Below are 19266 nucleotides of genomic sequence, written 5' to 3' on the forward strand. Positions count from 1 at the left end.
CTACTATTATGTGTGATGTTAGCCAGTTGCATTGAAGAGTCCTCCAGGAAAACAGCTGGGAACTGGATTTTAATTTATGAATTAAACTGTTAATTGACAATTCTTCAATGTCTTAAGTTTCTCCAAAACAAAGAACACAAGGATTTGAGGAAATTTATGCTTCAGCAACCTCAGCCAAACCCCTTACCACCGATATTAAATGGGAAACATACTTTTAAAATACAAACAATTAAGAATAGATTTAAACTTTATCTCTTCTCAAGTATGTCAACTAAACAACTCAGGCTTATTTAGAAAGAAATAATCTGATTTTACACTAATCCTTATTATACTTATAATATTGGGCACCTGTACCCTTCTATATGGAATTTGGGGATTCTCTCACAGGCTTCTTCACACAATCTAAAATCATATAGATTAGGTTAATTGGTGATTTTATATTGAGTGTAGATGTGATAGTTTCCTGTCTATAAAGCCCCTTTTACACTGTCTGTTCAAGGGGTGAATATGCTGCCATTATGCCACCTCACTGATCTGTATATAACATGTGATCTTGGCATGGAGGGGGGGTGGAGTGGTCTCTCTTTTAAGCCGCCACAGGAGGTAGTAGCAGTGCTGAAATAGTCTTTTTATAAACATGATGGCCAGGAAGATGGGACAGTGGCCAGGATGGGTGTGACGATTTGACGGCGTGTTACGTATGCGACCCACCATGGAAAATTTGAAAAGCAGCGGTTAACACGATGACGAAGAGCAACAACCAAAAGTTGCTGCATGCTGGAAAAACAATGAGATTTGGAAGCTGCTTACCATCTGAGCAGAGGAGATTAGCTGCCATATAACAGAGACGGCGAATGATTGTTGGATGCTTATAATACTAGGGCTGTACCCGACTCAAATTACTGAATCAGATTCAGCAGTTCAGTACAAATATTCAATGATTCTTTTTTTTTCATGTAAAAAGGGGGCTCGGCAGGACGTTCATTGTGACGGTGGCATTCATGTAACATAGTAAACAAGCTATCGTCACTAATGACAGACTGCAAATGTGCAGCAACATTTTTTTATGCACGCTAGAGTTTAAACAAAAGCAAAAGACTGTATCATATTAAGTTGCTGTGAACTGTAAACTCAGCACTTCTTCACCTCAGGGTGCAGCCTCTCTCTCCCTCTGTGCTGCTGCCTGCATGTCTGCCTCTTCTTGTACCAAAGAGTAGCGTAAAAGTAAAGAGCACTTACTCAGCAGCAAATCTGCAGACCAAAACGTCCTAAGAGGTACACTACACAGCAAACTGAATACAAAAAACAAAAGAAAACACTGCTCGATTTGAAGCAATCTTAGTCAATTAAGGGGTCTCCAACTGATGATTCAAATCTCTGACTTTCAAGGGGCAACCCTATATAATACCTGGACTTACTTTCTGTCTTTATCACTATTTCTTTATTTCATAAAGATGTATTTTGAATGTAACCCAGCTGTTGAGAGGACTAAGTTTTTGTCTTGAACATGCAGCTTCAGCCTTCGTGTGTCTATTTTATACCTCTTCAATGAGGAGTTGGCTGGAAATATTAAAAATGTAGCCACAGACAGGGCTTTCAAATGGAGCTAATGTTAGCTTTATTAGCTCGCAAGTTACAGCTGATAAAATAAGCTAATGACACTTGTCACCTGACAAAATTGATGGTCCGAGACCAGAAATTAGAAGCCTGTTTTTGTCTAATTAATTCTTTGCGTGACAGCCTTATGAACAGTACTTAAGTGTTTTCATGACCATATGTGAAGTGATGTCCGCGCGCTGTTGCCTCTTAACTCAACTAAAGGAATCAATTTCAGCAGAATGATTTAGTGTCAAATGATGGTCTCTGTGATATTTGAAAGGAATGACCTCAAATCTCACCAAGACGGAAATTGAATGCTTGTGTCATCTGTCACGATAATGGAATAATTTATTGAAACATACAAGATATTGCCACAAACCCTAAAGCTACTGGTCGGATCCTTGACACAGCGGTGACACCACATTAATGCTTTCTTTTGCTGTTATTTTGTCTGCCTCTTCTCTCGGTCTATTTTGCCTTAATTGTAAGTGTCTCCTCACCTCATTTTGACATTCAGATATGCTTGACTGGTAAAGGCTGAACACGACCGTACTGCCTTTGCCTTCAGAACTAATAAATCCTCTCTTTTTTGCTCACCCTGACTCCGTCTCAAACATCTTTTTCATTCTCGGCTCTATCAGCCTCCTCTTACCTTCCTTTTAGACCCCGCCTCTCTTACCATGACCCCAGTCTCACCACCATCTTCCAACTCTATCCAACACTGCAGAATCAAAAACTCCTACAAACTTCTACAAAAACAACACAATTTCTATGTGTATTATCCATACCCCTCTGCATTTTTTGTCTCAGCTTGCATCCCTGCCCTCTCTCCCCGTCTCTCTCCATGCACACTGCATTACATGGCTTTATCCTTAGATTTTTATCTGATATGCCTCCTGTCTAGCCAGTATTGGCTTAGCGTTCATGTTGTGTCTTTCAGTTCAATACAAATGCATGAATCTTTCACTGGTATGAAATGAAGGTCAGTGTTGCCAAAGGAACTTACTGACATAAAATAAAACACATCATTATGAAACATAAGCAGCAGTTAAATGAACAGGCAACAATAATTAACTGCTGGGAACAAGAGCAGCTGACAGAATCTGTATATGAGCTCTGATTTCCTCCCACCTTCTCAAACAGTCACTGTTAAAATGCGTGCAGCCTAAATTTGTGCTGAGCCCGTGTGGCTGTGCGTCCGTCTGTCTGCTTGACCTTCTCTCATCCTCTCTCCTTTCTTTTTCCTCCTTTGTCTATGCATCCTGGCTGCTCTCCCACATTTTGCCTGAACAAACAGCCAAGCCAAAAACACCCTCCTCTGCATATACATCTCTCCCTGTGGTTCTCTTTTCATCCCCCCTCCTCCTCTTCCTCCTCCTCCTCCTCCTCCTCCCAGTGGACTTTGTCTCCTTACTTTGTTGCAGTGCCGTTAGCTGTCTGTTTGATTGTGCTGCATTTATTCACCATTATTTCCAATGTTTCACTTCAGTGCCAGTGTAATTATTAGAGATTTTTTTCAAGGTCCTTGATACCTCGCTGGGTCTTTTTCTTTTACTCTACCCTAAAAATATGCATGGTGTCCTCCTCTGACTATTTCAAAACACGCTGCTATTTCATTCATCTCTCCTTTATTCCGCTTTCACCTCCCCTGTCCCCTCCCTCTCTGTCTGTCTGTCCATGTGTCTGTGCACTATTTTCATGCATGGCTGACTAGAACATAGATTAGCTGCGCCACCACCGCTGTCTAAATCAGCATCCTCGTTCGCCTGTGTGTGTACATAAATGTTTGTAAGCACCTTCAGCACACGCAAAAACATACAGCAAGAGAGAGAATGTGTGAATGTGTGTGTCCCTTGTGTGTGCCCTGCTAGAGTGTTTTTGCACGTTAATGTGTGGGCACTCAACAAAAGGAAATGTGGTGTTTTTTTAAGTGTGTGAGTCAGATAGCTGTCTGAGTTTTCGTGCCTCTGGGGAAAGGGTATGTGTGGCTTTTACTGCCCACTATTCATTAAGCCCTATCCAGCTGTGCGTGTATGTGTGTGTGAGTTTTTGCACCTTGTGCGGGTGAGTCAACGTGTGTGTGAGAGTGAGATCCTCTGCCTAATTTTTTTTTTTAAAAATCACACCCCACCCTACTCCCATCACATCCCCCCCTCCCTCTTTCCCCCAGCACAAGGGCCCCTCCTGGGGTATCATTACTACCTACACCTGGCTCCCTCCTCATCTTCCTGTATCAGAGCTTACAGACCAGCCCTTTCTTCTGCCCTCCATCAGTGGAGAACAGTGCCCTGTCGGATAGCTAAAGTCAGGCAGCCCACACACACACAGAGCTGAGCATGAGCACACACACTCACAACCATACCGGCACATGTTCTCTGCTTTGCGACAGAGAAAAGAGAGAGATGGGAAAAAATTGCACACAGCAAAGGCAACACTATACCAAGTAAATTGCAATCACACCTACTACTGAACTGAGTGAAACAGAAAAATAAACATGGACAGACAGAAAAGAGACACAATGATGCATCACAATGGACAGAAAGCAAAGTCTATGAGACATTTGTAGACAACTTATTGGATTTACATGCATATAGATTCACACAACAAAAAAGTAGACACAGTACAGAAATCAATTCAGTACTGTCTCTCTGACAAGTCCACACTCAGCTTCAGCTTTGTCAACCACAACATGCAGGTGAGATTTAGAGCCAAACTGACCCCTGGTGGTGAGACTGACAACAGCAACAGAATTTCAGGGGGGTTTGTGTCATTTTAAAATCATCTTTATGCAGCTCATATAGCCAGAGTAGGCAACTGAAAACTGTCAGAGGATCACTGCTGTGGCTCATTTAGACGCAGGGACATATTCTTACAAAAAAAAAAGGCCAAACAAGAAAAGAAATACAGTCAGAGGTTGTTAAGATGAAATAGTTTCTATTTTTATCATGCTGGATTTTAATATCAGCCTTGATCTCTGTAGCAGAGAGGGTAAGGGATAAGAGGGCAATGCACAGAGCTGCATCGTATGCTTATGATGAGAATGACTGTGTAATGGTGATGATAAGGCACAAGACCTTTTCTGAACTTGTCCTTTGCTTTTTGAGAAGTCTGCAATATGTCTGACTCACGGGTTGTGGCCACAATCTTTCCATCCACTTTGACTCCATTAGTGTTCCTCTCTACCTGTCTGTCTGCCTGTCTGTCAGTTAACTCTTGTCTCACGCCGCTGCTCTGTCTGTCGGCTCATCTCGTTGCCTGGATCTTTGGCTTCATGTGGGCAGCCAAGCAGAACTCACAGCCTCTAAGACCCCAGCGCTGCAGCTCAGCAGAGGAGCTTCTGTATATGCACAGCACAGAGGTGCAGGGTAAGTCGGCATGGGAAAGTAGAGTCCTCGCACCAGAAGTCTGATCACACATTTTTTTATGATCAGTGATTCTTTCTACGGTGAATATTCAGCAGGTCATAAGCTTGGACAGGTGATAGGAATGTGTGACTTTCTGCATTCACACCAACTCAAGCATTGTGGCAATTAGCTGCAGGGTCGAGCAGCAGTGTGTCCTTTTGTGAGGGGAGTGGAGTGTGGAAATGAACAATAAAAAGCCGGTCTCCCCATCTCAGCACCTGAGTATTTGTCTTCGGTGAGTTTTGCTTATATTGGCTAAATAGGTATGTAGAATTCCTGTTGATTATCATCACTGCAGTATCTTTCCTGCTACAACCCAGCTGGCACCGAACGTCAATATGATGTCAGAAAGACGATGGACAAATGTTTATTTTTGGCTGGAATGAAAATCGTGATGATGATATTTTAAATGTCTAACGTTATAATTGCACATTGTGTGGACATAGCCTTGTGACGTTTGGCATATGTTGAGTTTTATTTGCCATACTTAACCACTAAATGTTGTTATTCTACGTCGAGATGATGTTGTCATGAGACGTTTACAAAACATTGGATTTTTGGTACTTACCAACACAACTTAAAACCAACAAAATCTGAACCTTATTTGTTGTCAGTATACTATATCAAATTGACATTGGCATTACACTGAATTCTGGTAGCCTGATGGCATAACCCAAATATCAACATCTCATGATGTTGAAGGCCAGCTGGGAAAAAAGACACATGCACACACACACAAACAAAGCGATCGGTCTTCTTTGGAGGATAGTACACACAACTTGTTAATACATACTTTATTTCTTTTACTCACTACAATATTCAACGATAAAGAGACTGTATTACTTGTTCCTGTGCACTGCACATATCCTCTGATTGTTTGTTATGTGTATGGCCATTGCAGTGTGATGCTGGTTCACATTTCTCCAGCAGTTTATTGTGTTGCAACTTTTTGCTGTGGGCGACTGCATTTTTTTGGCATCCCATACAACTACTTCATCACAGTCTAGAGGCACTTCACATATTTAGAAGAATGGGGGATTGGCATTTTCACCTGAACATCTGATTTGCTATGAATGCAGCTTAATTGCAGTCAGACATTTGTTGCATTTAAATAACAACTGAGACTTCACAAATATAACACAGATTGGTTGCTGTTTGATGTCATTTCACCTGATATGTATCTGAACCCTACTTTTTGGTGGTAAATTCATATCTTTCTGACCTGGTGATGCTACGTGAGTGTGTAAATGGATAGTGTTTCTAGACTGAGCTTAGTTGCACACGTATTAAAGAGAAAGGCCACTGGATCAAGTGGACATATAGAGCCAAGTTTAGGCAGGTGGAGAGACAGGTGTATAACCAGATAAGAAAAACAGACACACAGACAGATGGATAGGCGAGCAGTCTGGCATGGCAACTCTGCTAGAGAAGCTGGATCATGAACACTGTATGGTTTGCCAAAACAACTTGAAACTACAAAGGGGTGACAATGTTCCCAGGTCATTCTAACTTCTTATTATTTAATCTTTTATGCTTGGTTCATTAGTGGAGGGAAGCTTAGCTCAAAGACAAATAACTAGACCCAAAACACTGAAAAGGGCAGACCTTGGTCCTTATGCATGCAAACTGCAGTGCATCAAACTGCTGTGTGGTTTACTGGGACTACTCCAAAACAAGCAACAACAAATAAGCCAACTGCACAAGGTTTATGCTTATGAGGAGACAGATGTCGCCACCTGGAAGCAGTTTGCCATGGTTGGAAAGCCTGTTAATACAAAATTAGCTGAAGGCAAGAATTCAAGACACACACTGTGTTATTTACTGATATGAAAAACTGCAAATTATGCAAAAGAGCATAAACATCATGCTCCACTAAATGTACAGATTTAAACCTGGGTATTTCTCTGACCTAGTGGGATGATGCATTACCACATGCTACATATGACTTCTTTAGTCCAGGCTCTCTTTTACCTAGAAGTGTGCACTTTCATGTACTAGACGAATGTACCAAAGTGCAATAATATAGACTTTATTCACTCTGGTTAGTAAAAAAAAATAACAGCATACGACAACATGATAACAGACCAACTTGTAAAGCAATGCTTTGCTCTATTGGATTGCACAGAAATGGTGTAATGTCATCTGTTCAAATCTGGAGATGTCTTCCTCTGAGAAAATGAGTAATGATATGTGACAGCGCGAGACCTCAGAGAGAGTTTTCATTTTGAGATGAATGATGATAAACAGACTTGCTGAAAGATTCTGTCAGCAGCCAAAGACGGATAACTTTCCAACAAGTACCAGACAATGACAGTGAAAGATCCACCGTCACTCTGTCTGTAGCTGATGTGAAAGAATGAGCACGCACACACGTGCATGAGATAAAATGAGCGAAGGAGGCAGAAGCATTGAAATTCAGACTGATGTGTTGCAGGACTTGTTGGACGGGTTGATGTAAGACAAAAGAAGATGTCAGTAAAAATGTGACAGTAAAATTGATAGAATAAACTTTGAATTTCTCGTTGCTGATGTGGATGGTTAATTTAAAGTGAAAGGGCATATTTTAAGGCATTGTATAGTCTGTTTGACATACTGCAGCCTTTACGTTCAAATTGACTCCTCAGTTAAAATGTCCAATTGACCATTTGCAAATAATGACCCTGATAATTACATTAAATGCAGCACTTTAGCAGGTTAAGTGCATTTAGAGCAGTGAGGGTTGTTATCTCGTCCTTTTCAGTTGGATGATTTTCAATTATCAAATCCAACAATAGTCCCTATTGATCTGTCTAACTCAGACCGCAGAAGCTAGAACAAGGACTCTGGATTTTGTTTTCCCCCATTTAACAGCTGTGCTTGGGTGGCATTGCTTGATGCCAGTAAGGAGAGAAGGGGAATGCTTTCAAGGGCGTAACTTTGGTTAGAGAACTGGTGGGGAGACACCTAAAATTGTGGGGGGGGGGGGGGGGGGTCTCTGGGTCCACACCGAGAAAAAAATTTACGATTTCCTGCATTTTTACACATAATTTGGGACCAACCAAACAAAATCTGGGAAATAATTGGTTGGTCATCATGATAAATTCTGCCAGAATAAAATATATAAAATATGAAATATTAAAGTATGTGAATATCATCATGAATAATTATAACTGTATGAAGCTGTATGATTCATCCATGGTCATCCTTTACATATTTTTCTGGAGTCCTTCACTGTCTGCATGCAGGCGTGTGTAAATGAAGGGTATATGAAGGTTAAGATATTGTAAGATGACAACCTTGTGGATGTTCAGACTCCAGTGTTAAAAAAATTTGTGTGATGTGTGAAATACACTTCATAACCATGCGTTCACACTGGACGCGATGTGAGTGCTTTGCGTGGTGTGTTTACTTTCAAAGTCAACGCAAAGACGCAGACAGACCTGAATTCACGCTGGGCGGCGCCTGCGTGTTTACATCCAGCTTTCTGTTGTATTTCACTGCAAACCACATTAGCCATTCGCTGCCTCTCATACATCAAAATGCGGACTGACCAAAAGTACTGATTTTGATCAATAATACTAAATATGCTAAATCTCCTCTGTGGCATTTCTTTGGTTGTATCCGAGCAAAATTTATGTATCTATGGCAAGTCGATATTGTACAAAGATAGACTGAGAAAAACTGAGCTCATTCTTGACGGGTTCATTTGGTACAATGGGCTCCATCATATCACTGTCAACCACGATCTTGGTGTGTAAAATTTTACTTTAGGTCCAAATTCACTGACTAACCCGGCACTTTACTGAACGATGGGAAAGCTCTCTGAGAAACTTTAATAATGTGGACTGGAATCAAAAACTTGAGAGACACTGTCAAAAAGCTTATTTTCCTTTCTTGTTACCTCCACATTCATATTGATTTAGACTTAAATGGATTTTAAAAAGTCAATAGGCCGAGATGATTTGACTCATCATTAACAGCATGTCATGTAAAAGTTATTCTTTTTTAACAAACACTAGGCATTTAAATTACATTAGATAGAAGTTACAATTACACCAGTATTGATGCACTTTTCCCACAGCTAAGACAGAATTTGCTGCAGCTGACACCTCTCACTAACATTTGCCATCTCAATTTTACTTTTACGAAAATTTTTGTCCAAAACAGTTGTGTGTGTATGAGTAATACAGCAGAGTAGATCTTTATTCTACAGTGCAACAGAATGTACTGGGTTCCTTTCTTCAGCTGTACAGTCTAACCTTAGTAATCTATATTTGATCAGCCTATGTACTTTGATCAAAATATCAAATCATGACCTGTACATGTTTCTACCATTTAAGAAACACTGCCAAACTCAGGTCTGTTGCACCGCAACCTGAGCTCGAGATGACCATTCAGGCTTTTATATCTTCCATGCTAGACTACTGTAATTCCCTTTTCACCTTCCTCAGCAAGCTGTCCCTTACCGTCTACAAATGAACACTGCTGCAAGGCTGCTGACCCGGATAACTCACATCACGCCTATCTTTAATTCTTTACATTAGTTTCCCATCAAGTTCAGGATTCATTTTAAGGTTCTTGTTTTCACATATAGAGCGCTGCAGGGTCAGGCACCTACATTGCTGACCCGCTCCATTCTTATCACCAGTAGGTCACTGGGGACTTCTATCTAAGGCTTACTGTGCTCGATTGAAAACAAAAGGTGATTGTGCCTTGAAGAGGTGGCTCCAACACTGGGAACACTCCCAGGAATGAAATTTTCTGTAGGCCGACGTGGAAGTTAGCATCGCACTGGTTCCCTTGTCAAAAAGCCTGTGGGATTCTTCCATTGGATTATAACAGAAAATAAGCTCTATGGCTGACAAACACTTACAATACTTACAAATTTTGTTCTGTAACACAATCTCCACAAAATAACTTATAGGAGTTTAGAAGCCTCAATTAAAATTGCCAGAAGTAAAAAGTTCATATTAGGCTGTAAACTAACTACACCGTAGTCATGTCGCCACCACAATGAGGCTGTACAGCTGTCAATATGGCGCAGCATGATGATATTTTGTAGTCTCAGCAAGCCACTTCTTTGCTACCATCTTTTTAAAGACACTTAAAGCCTAAAAGTTGTCGAGTGGGATAATTACTGATGTGTTTTGCATTGTAGAACAAAATGTGAAAGTCTCTTCAGCTTGTGTTAACCACAGACCTTATTTCAGGTGTCTAACCAAAAACCCATTCAAAAAAACCATTGACCTCAGGCGAGGATACCAGGAGTCCTGAAATGCTAACTCATTTCCAGGTTGTAGGACTCATTTCTGGGGTAATAGACATCAATTCTGCAGTCTCTAGTGACACATTTCAAAAGCAGCTTAAGACTGACTGAGTCAAACTGGCCTTTGTCTCAACGTGTGCTGTCCAGTTTGGAAATTTTTGTCTGTTGTTGATTGTTTTGTTTTTTGTTTCTTTTTACTCTTCTATTACCTGTTTTAATGGTCTAATTTTTAACAGCTTTACTCCTGTTAAGCACTTTGTGACCTTGCTGTGTTGGGGAAAAGCCCCATTTCCTACTATAACTTTGTTAAAGCTGTGAGATAAAACCACAATACACCAGTGATTGTTATTGATCTTAGTGAGTGAGCCATCCCATTCACCATTCTCCTTATTCAATTTCATCAAATAGCCCGCTTGCCTGCATTTAGTCTGAAGGGAGATCATACTTCGATCTCGCCTCTGATAAAGCACCATGGATATAATGAACCCAACAAAGAGTCTCATCAAGGACATGTGACCATTTCTGCTATCTGGGGATTTCCATCTTCTATGGCCTTATCTCTCAATTACATTACCAAGGGAAGCAAATCAGATACTTTTGACATGAATTATTTCTCTTTTTTGTAATAACTTATGATCCAACATAATGTCTCCATCATGTAGCTACATAGTGAAAGCATTTGTGGAAGTTTGTAAGAGAATCTAAAAAAGATGCTGACATTAAGATGTAAACACTTACATGTTCAAAGGTATACTGTGCAGGATTTCCCTAAAAAACAATATATAGACTCATACTGAAGTAATTTATTTCAATTCTACCTAGAAGAGTTTGGCAGGGTATTTTTCTGCAGAGACTCTGCCCTTTGTGTTTACCTTCTAATTTTCCTCTCTTACTGCTGCAGCCACAGCGCCAAGAAAACGCAAATATATCGAGGCAAAACGCCTAGTGGACAAACCTTGTTCCATGAATTTGTGTTGGCTTTCTCTTTCACTGGCAACACAGTAACCAACAATTCCTGCATAGCACCTTTAAACATAAGCACCATTTAATCACAGTCACTCTCTCAGCCAGGCATTACTCACGTGGTGAAGGCAGGATTGTACTTGGCTCCCAGGTAGTACGAGTACAGGTTGAACATGCCAATCATGAAGGCCACAAACACCATGATGAAGATGACCATAAACTTGAAGATATCCTTGACTGTGCGCCCCAGAGAGATCTGCAGGGGGCCGAAGCTCTCGTTGGCTGGCAGGATGTAGGCGATGCGTGAGAAGCTCAGCACCACAGCGATGGCGTACAGGCCTTCTGAAATGATCTGGGGGTCTGAGGGGCGCCACTTGTTCCTGGCTGGAGGAGGCAGAAAAGACCAGTGGCTGTTACTGTATCATCTGAATGAGCTACTGCAGATGTAACAGGGTCATATGTACCTCTATATCTTGTTGTTATACAATAATTATGTAGAAAAAACAGCTGTGCGCACTACTCCAAAAATATATTTGACAGCGACAAAAGGTGCATGGCAGAGACGAAAATAGGAAAAGCGAAATACCACCTGCACTCATAAGACTTCACTTATTTATTTAGTTAGGGGACTTCCTGACTGAAGATGATTGATTGCCCTAACTTAACAAAGTGCCAGTGCTATTTCTGTTTTCATACAATAATTACACAAACTCTATTTGTATGTTTTTAAATGGGAGAACCTCTAAACCCCAGAAGTCAAAGCCCATTTTTCTTCATGTCCTATTCAATAAATTCCTTTTCCATCTTGCCCTGTCCCCTTTTTGTATTATTCTCCAGTGGGAGAGTAGCTCTAGCGGGCAGTCGAACAAAAACAGGAGGTGAGGCAACTTCTAGTTCAACAGGTGGAGCGTGTGCCCCATATAAGCTGAGTCCTTTACAGCTGCCCAGGTTTGATTCCAACATGCTGCCCTTTGCTGCATGTCATCTCAATTCTCTGTCTCCCATTTCTCACTCTCAAGCTATACTGTAATGAAGGCAAACACCCTGAATAATCTGGAGAAAAAATGAGGTTCAATTTCCCCATTTGTTTGTTAAAATAAGTAGACGTCACCCATAAAGAGATCTGACTGTCACGGCGTCTTTCCTATTTAACCAAAACAATGCAGAAGCCCACCGCTTAGACTGAGTCAAACCAGAGATCTTTGTGTAATTGTTTGATTTTGAAAGAAGCTGGTTATTTGCCAATGTGGACAATAAAAAAGGCCCCAGGTTTACATTTTACCAGCAACTCACATTTTCACACTGAATAAAACCTTACACACCAGGTATGCAAGTATAGCTCCATAATTAATGTCACAGACATTGACATGACATCTATAAGCAACCATAATTATCTACAGCTGCATTTATGGATTTAGAATTTATATATATTGTTTCAGATTGAAACAACTGGTCTTACGGTGCCTTATGGTTATAGTATTTTCCACTGTGCCAGTGGTAGTGTATCGCTGTGGAGTTATCTTTGAGCCTCTTGTTCCTTCCCCATGACAACCATGTCACCAACACAGTCCTCTTCCATGTTCATCACCATGCCAGCCTCTGACCCTCATCGACACTCATCTACGCACTTGTAACACTCAGGCTTTACTACTGCAACAGTTTCCTCTATGGAACCACAAACTCATCATTAATTAACTCCAAAATTTACAGAGCTCTGCTGCCCGCCTACTTACCACTACTCGTGCAACCACTTCAGCCCAGTCCACTACGACCTCCACTGGCTCTCGGTTAAACACAAGTTAAACTTCAATATCCTACTCACCACCTACAAGGCCCTTAACAACCAGACGCCTCCCCTATGTCTCTGACCTCCTTAAGCAGCACGCCCCCTCACGATGTCTCTGGTCAGCTGATGCCAACCTGATGCAAATTCCCAGAATCAAGAGCCAATATTGGCGTGGCAGGGCACTTCCAGTTGCCACCCCCTCCATCTATTCCAATTTTTCAGTTATTTTTGTTTTTATTAAAGAGTTTACTGCTTTTTGGTTTTTTTTAACATACAGTATATCCTAGTATATCCTACAGTATGTAAAGCATCTTTGAGGACGTTAAAAAACACTATATAAGTCAGATATATAATTATTATTACTTTCATCAATATCATTGTCAAATCCTGTTGTGGCAGTTCTGCGTTTCTCTGATGTCTTGTCCAACTCAGCTGTCAGCCACACATATCTGTTCTTCAATTTTTTTCTGGGAAGGTGCAGAGCAAACTTTTGGCTACAGTTGGATGTACAGTAACTGTGTGCAAGAGATGTTTCTAATCTTGGCTTTCAGGAACATATGCTTTGATAGAGGAGAAGGTACAGTAAGAGGGGGGATTAAGTGAGAAGAGAGGAGGCTGAGTCAGGAGGGAAGGCAGCAAGTATGAGACGAGTGGATGACACAGAGAGGGGATAAAGGGATAGTGTGTCCAAGGAGAAATAAGGACAGAGAGAGCGGACAGCAGGGAGGGGCAGCAAAAAAAGTACAGTAAGACATCATTGAGCTGGATGGAAAAAAGAGATACAAAAGGGATGAATATTGAGAGGACCACAAACTGAGAAAAACAAAGTAAAAGGAAGACTTTTTTCACAATTTTTCTCTCAGACACTGACTACCTTAGACACGCAGTAAATGTATCAAACACGTGTGCACTTCTCATCGCAGATATAGAGACATGAGGGAAACAGCTAATGGGGATATTAACTGACCTTCAGTACAGTACAATACATTTTCATCTTTTTATTTCTGATGTGTCATGGCAGAGTCACACCACCAGATGACAGCACTGATGAAGGTTCCCTTTGTTGGCCACTGAGAAATGTACAGTCCAGTAGCCTGTGGCAGGATTAGATGTTGTACAAGAGTTTTGTAACCAAAACTTTATATTTTCTGTGGTCTTGGAGTTTTCCTGATGAGCTCAATTTACTGAATATCAAGTGGACACTCAGACCCAAGCACAGGCAAATGTTTATTACCGACAAAGGCAGACACAGTCAGAAAGGTAGATATTAATAATTGTGTGAGGCGGGTTTTGAAATCTAATTTCCATCTTGTCATTCTGAGCTTTAATGTGTTTTCAAATTTACAAAATAAGTGTTTGCTGTGTTGGTTCCTCTATGAAGTTTAATTCTGCCTGTGTATACACTTAATGCTCATACATTCATTTAAACCTGTGCGTGTATTTGTGTTTAGCATGTAAAGTCACTGAAAGTGTGATCAATCATCATTTGTATTTAAATGACAAAAACACTCATCTCGTGTCCCAGCTCCAGTTTGAAGTTATTCATGACATTTTTACACAAACACTCATCTGATTTGCGGCTTCTCATCATTATCTGATGCAGCACAACAATGATTCAAGCACCTCATAAAAGCTTTTACATTTTATCATGCGAGGTGCAAATTGGCCATTCCTGGGAAAAAATTGTATGGTAGATAAGAAGTGAGGCAGTTTGACATTTTGTGGAGCAGAAACAAAAATTTTTTTTTCAGATTAAACACCAAAATAATTGAAAAGTTATGATTAGTGGAGATCAAAAAGACTAAAGGAACAAAAAGAAAAGCTGCCTCATACAAGAAGTAAGACTCTGTCCAAAACTAATCAAAGAAATGTGTAAACGAGACAATGAATTCCTACATATCTTCAAAATCTTTTCTCATATTAAACGCTTACCAAAAGTGAAGTAGGCAATTTCGTCAGGCAGTGAGGCGTTGCTGAGGTCTTCATCTGGTACGTGCATGTCAACGTACTGCTGGGCTTTGGACGCCTTCAGGAACGCCATGAAGCGTGCCGTGAAGGATGCCACAAAGATGGACAACATGCCAAAGTCCAGAACATTCCACAGGTGCATGATGTACTCCCTGGGCCCATCGGTCCAGATCTCCTTACACTCTGACCAAATCATACCTGAAGGATGACACAAATAAACACGCTGTAGAGAGATGGGAAATAGAAACAAGATACAAATGCGGAGCAGGGTTTTCAAACTTTTTACCAATGACTTAACTTTTCAAAATAATGACCACCCTTTCCTTGGTTTGAAAGGATTGCAAACACTTTCAGGCATTTGCAAATATGCAAACTGATAGCACTTGCTAGCTTTACTTGGTCATTGGACATTCACCTACCAACTAGTTGCATATGCCCATTACCAACAGACCAGACCTTCACAAAACGTCAAGGCTGCACCACTATTTGAAAACCAAAAAGATCCTGTAGATGCAATTTGATGCATGTTTACAATATAATTTTGACAATTTTGTATGCATTTATTTCCTGTAAACAAAGCTTTGTTTTATGGACATGTCTAGTACATATTTGGCAGCCTTGCCTGAACCTAAGGAAATGTGATACTCTAATAAAGTACGGTTGATTACATCATGTCCCAGTAAATGAAGTGGGCAGATATTATAGATATTTGGTTCACAACACCTGGTGATCCGATCAAATATGTATATTTGATTGTTACCATCATACTGCAGTTTACAGCACTGACAGCGAACATTCAGTATCTTATGTGCTTAAGACTTGGTTAAACAATAGCTTATCAGCTATTGTTTGTTCCTCTACTTTTTGACAGTGCATTTCTTTCCCCCCAAAGGTGACGCACCTTGACAAGACCCGATGCCGGTGTGATCTGGGTGTTCAATGTGTTACTAGTGACATTTCAACAGTCACACAGTGAAGCACTAGCTTCTGAAATGATGAATTTTGAGCAGTGTTAGACATGTTAAGAAGCTTTTGGCAACATATTCTACATCATAGCCAAAACAATGTATTTTCAAAACTTTTTCAAAACATTCTGTTAAAAGGGAAACTTTGCTGATTTTCAACCAGCTTTGTATCAAAACATTGTGGGTCATTAACCTGTGGTAATGTTCCCTCCATCTAACCCTTCACGCTCATTTCCCAGCTCGAACCATTTTAGCTGGCTTTTGAGCTGTTATTCAAACTACAGATTGTACTTCCACATTTTTGCACCACCACCACAAACACAAAGAATATAGAAGTGGATGGAAAAAGAGTCCCGCCCCTCTCTGCTGAACTCAGATCCAACTGTAAAACTAGGCAGCTCGGATATAATATAAACCAATTGGCGTTGCCAATTTCTTGCCTACAATGTTTCAAGAAACATGTTTTAGATAACTGTTTAACTTTAATACAAGATTGTTTGTTATCAGCCATCCAGCACTTATTGGTCTGATGTGGTGCAGTGCATTCTGGTAGTTGTAGGTTTTCTACTTCTTAAGCAAAATCTAATGCTACAGTCCTTTTTCTCTGTTTTCATGTATTACCAATTTCAAAAGTACTGAATCTTTTTTACTGCAAAGACAACCTAGTTTTATAAAAAAGACCATCTTTCCAGCTGTGAAATACCTCTGTAATTCCAAATAATTTCCAGACCTGTCAAACAGTTCTTCTAATTTCATAACTTTCCCAGGAATTTTATGACCATAGGAACCCTGGAAGTGGTTCTCACAGGCACAAATATGAAGATGTTTAACATGCACAGACATGCTCATACGCAGATGTTGACAACTAAGCCTATACTTTATACTCAACCATTCAGACATCCCCACTCAAAGCTCAGGTGCACACACACACACACACACACTCAGTGGAAAACCTAATTCCTCCGACGCAACCACTCTGTCATTCTCTATTTGGAGCCAAAACAAGGAGAAAATTGGTTACTGAAATGGCGCCCTGATCAGTATCATCTCTGTAACAATTACCAGGCCTTCAAAGCATGCTGCTGGAATTACAATTACCCTGCTCCACCTTAGCCCCCACTCACTTCACACACACACACACACACACACACACACACACACATGCACACACAGAGAATCACGCAGCAAAGCACCTGCTGCCAAAAATTACCCTGGATGGGCAAATAATGGCACCATTACATGTAAACAAATAAAAACCGAAGCATATGTGCACCAAAATATACAAACCACTCGCATAACATTGTTACATGTGTGTGTTTGTGGATGAAGGGAAGAACATCAGCAGATGGGAAGCAGCAGAGGTCTGACAGATATTGCCATGGGCTATTTATCTGTTGAGTTTGTCTTTGTGTCACCTCCGCCTATCTGCCTGTTTCTTCTTGCCTGTCCTCTTGTATGCCATACACTCCACCCCTTCCTTTTTTTTAATCAGTCTCCCTCAACAGCTCTCATCTTTTCTCAATTTCTCTCTCTCTCGCCCCCCCCCCTAATATGTTACTGCTCTATCAATTCAGCCACCTGACTCTTTACATTTTGACTCTCACACACGGTTGGAAAGAGGAGAGTGTTGGCTTTCTAATAATATCAGTATTTTTTTGTACTCCATCTATCAGGGAAAATGCGTCACATTACATAATGACCGTCACCAGCCATGATTCTGAGAAAAAGGCCTCTAAAGTTTGTCATATAGTGGCTGCAGGAATACATAACAGAGCCCACTGGCCCTTTAAAATGGTGGTGTATGCTATACTTTGGGGACTGTCCCAGGGTGAAAAATACACAGAAGAGCTTGGGGACACTTTTATTTTGTAGCTGGTGAGGTTGCAAAACCAAGCATGCCCAACAACACGGTGAAGGAAGACAAGAAAATATGTTTTACGTCAGAAGAACTGCAGTTTGTTTGACAAAAGAAGTTAACAATGGACATTACGTGACAATATTCAAGTCTAATAAACTCATTTATATTCATTATTAATTCTGTGAAAACTTCGTTTGATTCTTTCAATCAGTGGAGCCTTATGCACTAAAGGAATATATGTATAATTAAGGATTACATATTTTGACTTTATGATCACTTCAAAGATAGGGAGTCAACACTTTTTTTCTGTCTCTCTTGCTCACCAAGCCAGTAAATCTGAATACATTATGCTTTGGTACTCATGGTTTCCATGAGTTGAACTGTAATATTGAATTGTGGAGAATCTAACTGAGCTAATGATTTGAGGCATGTCCATATTACAAAAGTTTAACCCGCTCAGATCCCCTGTCCATTCCACAAGACATAACATTTCTAGGATGTCTAGATCTATGATAATTGTCATCTGACTCCACCAAAATGCACAAACTATTTGACAGGATGTCTGGACAATTAGAGTTAAGACAATTACAGTGTTCCACATCACATAAGTGGACTGCAGAGGAGCCACACCCCCTATTTTAAAAAAGCCTGGGCGACTTACAGACTTTTCCTCAGGATTTTTTCAAATATATTCGTCAACTGGAATGGACAGACGATCTGAATTATCAATGGAAAATAAATATGGGTAACACTGTTTAAATGGGGAAATACTGTTCAGATTTTATTTTCTAAAGATACAATTACCCTGTAATACATCTTATTGATTATGTTCACGGAATATTTATCTGCAGAGGTTTTTCCAAATACTGTTTTCAAGAAATACTTGGGAAATTGAGAAAATTTTGAGTCAAAATGACAAAAATAAAAATGTGCTTTCAGGTAAGGTGTTTTAAAACATCACTTGATTTATTGATAGATACTGAAGTAATTTATTTGTAAAAAAAATAATAATCTCACATATTTTGTTGAAAAAAAGGTCTGTCAAGACCATTTACTGTAATCTTTACAGGCGATTTCTGCATTAAGGAGCAGTATCCTAATAAAAAAAAAAAAAGAAAAAAAAATTGCTACTGATTTATGAGTGCATCTGGTGTAGAAATCATACATTAAAATATTTTTTGTGTTTTGGAACATAATTGGATTTAAACATTTAATTTTATATTTTGATGGGTGATACTAAGTCACTTAAAACTAGCTCAGTGGCTACCTGGCTAACCAGGTTTTAATATTCTGAAAGCCAAGACTTTGTTTATTTGCCAAAATTAAATGAAAACTCACTGTCCCAGACCTTTCCCTGCTACTATAACATCAAGCCTTTCATTCCTCATTTCAGAGAGACATAGAGGGAGGGTGGGAGAGAGACACTGAGTAGGACCAGAGTGCAAGTAACACATGTTCTCTTCTAGCTTGTCATCATG

At 40.1% G+C, this 19266-nt stretch overlaps 1 protein-coding gene across 1 annotated transcript in view; it reads right to left on the reverse strand.

The window, feature by feature from the left end:
- LOC121948131 (short transient receptor potential channel 7-like) overlaps nt 1-19266 on the reverse strand; it is a 63036-nt gene that overhangs the window by 14495 nt on the left and 29275 nt on the right. Inside the window, exons 5-6 of the mRNA XM_042493409.1 lie at nt 14930-15163; nt 11331-11595 (exon numbers count right to left, since the gene is read on the reverse strand). Coding sequence (XP_042349343.1) covers nt 11331-11595; nt 14930-15163 — 499 coding nt within the window. The remainder of the gene's footprint in view (nt 1-11330; nt 11596-14929; nt 15164-19266) is intronic.

Source organism: Plectropomus leopardus, chromosome 9 (genome assembly GCF_008729295.1).
Source record: "Plectropomus leopardus isolate mb chromosome 9, YSFRI_Pleo_2.0, whole genome shotgun sequence".
NCBI lineage: Eukaryota > Metazoa > Chordata > Actinopteri > Perciformes > Serranidae > Plectropomus > Plectropomus leopardus.